Source organism: Otolemur garnettii, unplaced genomic scaffold (genome assembly GCF_000181295.1).
Source record: "Otolemur garnettii isolate 467f Iridium unplaced genomic scaffold, OtoGar3 scaffold00124, whole genome shotgun sequence".
In the NCBI taxonomy this organism is placed as follows: Eukaryota; Metazoa; Chordata; class Mammalia; order Primates; family Galagidae; genus Otolemur; species Otolemur garnettii.
Window position 1 is genome coordinate 3,152,245 of NW_003852519.1, and position 4,516 is coordinate 3,156,760.

Here is a 4,516-nt window from a genome sequence, read left to right on the forward strand (position 1 = left end):
TACATATTATATGTAACAATTATATATTATATTATATACAGTGTTATATATGTATGCGACTAATATATAAGTACATATTAACATATACTGTATATATTAACAATAGTAGAATATATCGCACTGCTAGGCAGTGGCTCATGCCTGTAATCCTAATGCTCTGGGAAGGGAGGTGGGTAGATTGCTTGAGCTTAGGAGTTCAAGACCAGACTCAGCAAGAGCAAGACCCAGTCTCTAAAAACAAAAGCCAGGTTGATGCCTGTTAATCCTAGCTACTCAGGGAGGCTAAGGCAAGAGGATCACTTAAGACCAAGAGTTCGAGGTTGCTGTGAGTTATGATGCCATGGCACTCTACTGAAGGTGACAAAGAAAGACTCTTCCCCCCCCCAAAAAAAGAATATACCACATAAACTCAAGTTTATATAAAAGGTAAACTTAAAGTTTAAAGAAAAATAATAAAATGAACCACCAATTAACTCTTCATCAGATTATGAAATAGAACTTTTATCAGTATCCTACAAGTCCTCCTGCATGTACTGCCTTAATTGTGTCCTTCTCCCTTTCCATCAGAGGTAATCACCATCCTTTTCTATTAGTCATTGTGCTTTTCTTTATGATTTTGCCACTCAAATAGGTTTCACTGACATATATATTAATTAGTTTTGCAAACTCTAGTAGAATAAATCTAGCTGTTTAAAGAAACTGTAATAATGCCATTATTAGATGATAGTTTCAAGGAGAAAATAAACTACTGTAGAATTTCTCAATTATAGTATTGTTTCAGCTTCCTTGAGTTTACCAAGAGCCTAGTCTGGGAAAATTAGTTGACATGGTCATGAATGACTTCTGGGAAACTAAGTTCACCACAGTAAAGGAACCTGGCAGAACTATAGCATGGGTCTGGCAGATAATGAAAATACAGTCAGGGCAGTATGTAGTTCTAAATTGCCTACTTCTGTTGCCCATGTATGTCCAGTTTTCTGTGAGAGAAGATGAATATCCTCAGCCGATCAGTTAGTAATGGAGAGAAAGAAAGGAACTTTGTTAACACAAAGCAAGGATGACTGACTTGAGCTTTCTGTCCTGGCTAAAAAGATGAGAGAGAGCAAGGATTTTTATGAAGATACCTTTAACTTACCTGTCCTCTGAATAAATGTTTCATTCGACTTGTATGTCTTTTATATATGTGGTGCACAACCAGTGTTGTAGGATTTTTTTTTTCTTTGAGACCAAGTTGTCGCCCTTGGTAGAGTGCTGTGGTATCACAGCTTACCTCAAACTCTTGGGCTTAAGTGATTCTCTTGCCTCAAGCCTTCTGAATAGCTGGGACTACAGGCACCTACCACAACACCTGGCTACTTTTTGGTTGCAGTTGTCATTGTGGTTTAGCGGGCCCAGGCTGGGCTCGAACCTGCCATTCTCGGTATATGTGGCTGGCGCCCTATTCATTGAGCTACAGGCACCGAGCCTGTTCTAGGATTCATAACCTTCCTACTAGGAATCCATTTATTTATTCTCCCTGTGGTGGACCTTACATTTTCCTCTTTCTTTTTTTTTCTGACTCATTGGTGGCAAATATCCACTAGTGATTACTTGAGAATTGGGGTCATGGAAGTTAGATTTATTTTGAGTGCTTGCATATGTGAAAATTTCTTTGTTCTTGCATTTAAATGATAGCTTGGCTGAATCTGTCAAGCTGTCTACTATCTATTTGTATATCTTGGTTAGAAATTTTTTCCTTTCACATTTTGAAAACATTTCTTCACTGACTTCAAGTATTTGATCAGTGTAGCACCAAGTTTACAATGGAATTCTGATTTTTTTTCTTAATTTTCTTTTGTAGGTGTTACAGTTCGAGTGCCTCAAACAACTACATATGTTGTAAACAATGGACTAACTTTGGGATCAGCAGGACCTCAACTTACAGTGCATCACCGACCACCACAAGTGCATACTGTAAGTGTTCATGCTTGGCTTTATAAAACTCTAAACTGTGAAGCTATCAAATAGTATTATAATATTTTTCTTTAAAGTAGTTATCAAATGGAATTGAAAGGTCTTTTTTCAGCAGAAGTTTAAGAAAATTGATCCTACCATTATGAACATATATTCCTAGGAATGAAGAATCATTAAGAAGCATTGAGCTTGCTTGTGGTGTACATTATACAAAAGCAAGTCTATACTTGGGGCTTGTGAAATGAAATAGACTCTTTCTGACTCATGGTTAAATTAAGAAGGGGGTTGGGCATAGTGGCTCATACCTTTAATCTTAGTAGTTTGAAAGGCTGATGTGGGAGGATCTCTTGAAGCCAGGAATTTCTAAGATCAGCCTGAACAACATAGATTCCCATCTGTACAAAAAAATACAAAAATTAGCTGGGCATGGTGCACATACCTATAGTCCCAGCTTTCCAGGAGGCTGAGGCAGGAAGATTGCTTAAGCCCAGGAATTTGAGGTTATAGTGAGCTGTGGTGACCCTACTATGCTCTACCCAGAGCAACATAATAAGACCCTATCTCAAAATAAATACATTAATTAAATGAAGAAGGATCTTTTTTTTTTTTTATGTTCTAACATAATTCTTTTCCTCCAAACCTTTACATACCACTTCTAACTGCTCTTTAGTCATCAATTTATTGTTTTCAATAATCCAGGGGTAACGAGAAATCATTTATTAAGAGATACGAAGAGAAAACTAAAGATTTCTCTTTAAATTTAGCCTCCAAAACAATGTCATACTATCCTATGACATGATTATGACAATAATTGATATGGACTATTACATAAATGGAAATGCTGGTTTTGTGAGAAAAGAGAGGGGCGATTGTAAAGCTATCAGATATTATTGTTTCTTAAAGTAGTAAAGCTGATACCACTTTTTACATAACAAATATCCTTTTTCTTTTTAAAACTCATAGTAATTTATTGAATGCTTACCATGTACCAAGCACTGTTAATATACTTGGTCCTCACACAGGAGTCCTTTAGGACTATTGATAGACCTTTTTTTATGTTTTGTTACAGATGTGGTAGCTAATGTACAAAGAGGTTCAGTAACCAACCCCAAGGTCTTACCTCTCAAGAACCCATGTGTTCCAGCTCTAGAGCTTGTACTCTTAACAGATAATGTTTTTATTGTTTCATTGCAATGAAGTTATCACTAATGGAGCACACTATATACCAGGCATTCTATTAAGTTCTTGCTTTCTTTTTTTGTCTTTTTAAGGCCTTCTTCTAAGTGATCTAAATTCTCTATGTGTATTGCTTTATTTAACCCTTACAACACTGTGAGAGTTTAAGTTAATATTCTCCTTTTGATAGAAAAGGATACTCTGAAAAAACAAAAAAAAGGGTGGCACCTGTGGCTCAAAGGAGTAGGGCACCAGCCCCATATGCTGGAGGTGGCGGGTTAAACCCAGCCCCAGCCAAAAACTGCAAAAAAAAAAAAAAAGAAAAAGAAAAGAAAAGAATACTCTGTCATTAGCCAAGCTAGTATCAGAGCCAGAGCCATTTAAAAATTTAGGTTACCTGAGCTCAGCAGCCCTTCTAGAGTGTTTTCAGAGTGCTTCAAATCTAGCCCTATTAGGATCTGTGGCAAATATGACATTACTTTTGTTTGCTCCTACAAGTAAGTTCTTTCATTCCATAGTCCTTCAAAGGTGTATATGTGAGGGTTGTCTGGAAATGATCCAGCCCTACATATTGTATTTTATTATTACATTAACAGTGGCTGGATACTTTTGGACAGCCCTCATATCACATAAATTTGTACTGTAATTTTGCAAATCTTATAATCTATCAGAGCTTTTAAAAATTTTATGTTATTTAAAAATATTTATTTATATTATATTTATAGTTTATTTAAAATAAACTCTCTCACTGGAGAACTATTCTTTGTTTTAATGTAACTTTTAAGAATTTTATTCCCTTTCAGATTAGTATTGGGGTACATATATTTTAGTTATATAGTTTGCTATTGAAGGTTAATGTCAGAGTTACAGGTGTGTCCTTAGAAAATGAGTACTATGTATATACTCGTGCACTGTACCTGTTGGATAGGAATTTACCCATCCCCTTTTCACCCTCCCCCCACTTGAATTTCATTGAGTTTTGCTTCCATATAAATATGTAGGTGTTGAGTATTGATTACATACATGTACTGTTTGTTTTTCCATTCTTGCGATACTTCACTTAGAATGGTCCCCAAATGTCTTTTTTTCCTTTGGATAAATAACTAATAGTGGGAGTGCAGGATGAAATGGTAGGTCTACTTCTAGTTTTCTGAGGGATCTCCACACTACTTTCCATAGAGACTGTACCTGTTTGCAGTTTGCAGTTGTACTACCAGTGTATTAGTGTTCCTTTTCCTCCACACCCATGCCAGGACTTTATGATGTAAGCCATTCTTCCTGGGTTATGAGATATCTCAATGTGATTTTGATTTGCATTTCTCTGATGATTAGAGATGAGCATTTTTCATGTGTTTGTTGGCTATTAGTCTGTCTTTTTTTTTTTTTT

At 35.9% G+C, this 4,516-nt stretch overlaps 1 protein-coding gene across 3 annotated transcripts in view; it reads left to right on the forward strand.

Annotated features, from left to right (window-relative positions):
• Positions 1-4,516, forward strand: part of ATF7IP (activating transcription factor 7 interacting protein) — a 153,966-nt gene that overhangs the window by 125,894 nt on the left and 23,556 nt on the right. For all 3 annotated transcript variants that reach the window (XM_023517897.1, XM_023517896.1, XM_023517898.1), the window contains exon 14: positions 1,841-1,953. In XM_023517897.1, the coding sequence (XP_023373665.1) occupies positions 1,841-1,953 (113 nt within the window). The remainder of the gene's footprint in view (positions 1-1,840; positions 1,954-4,516) is intronic.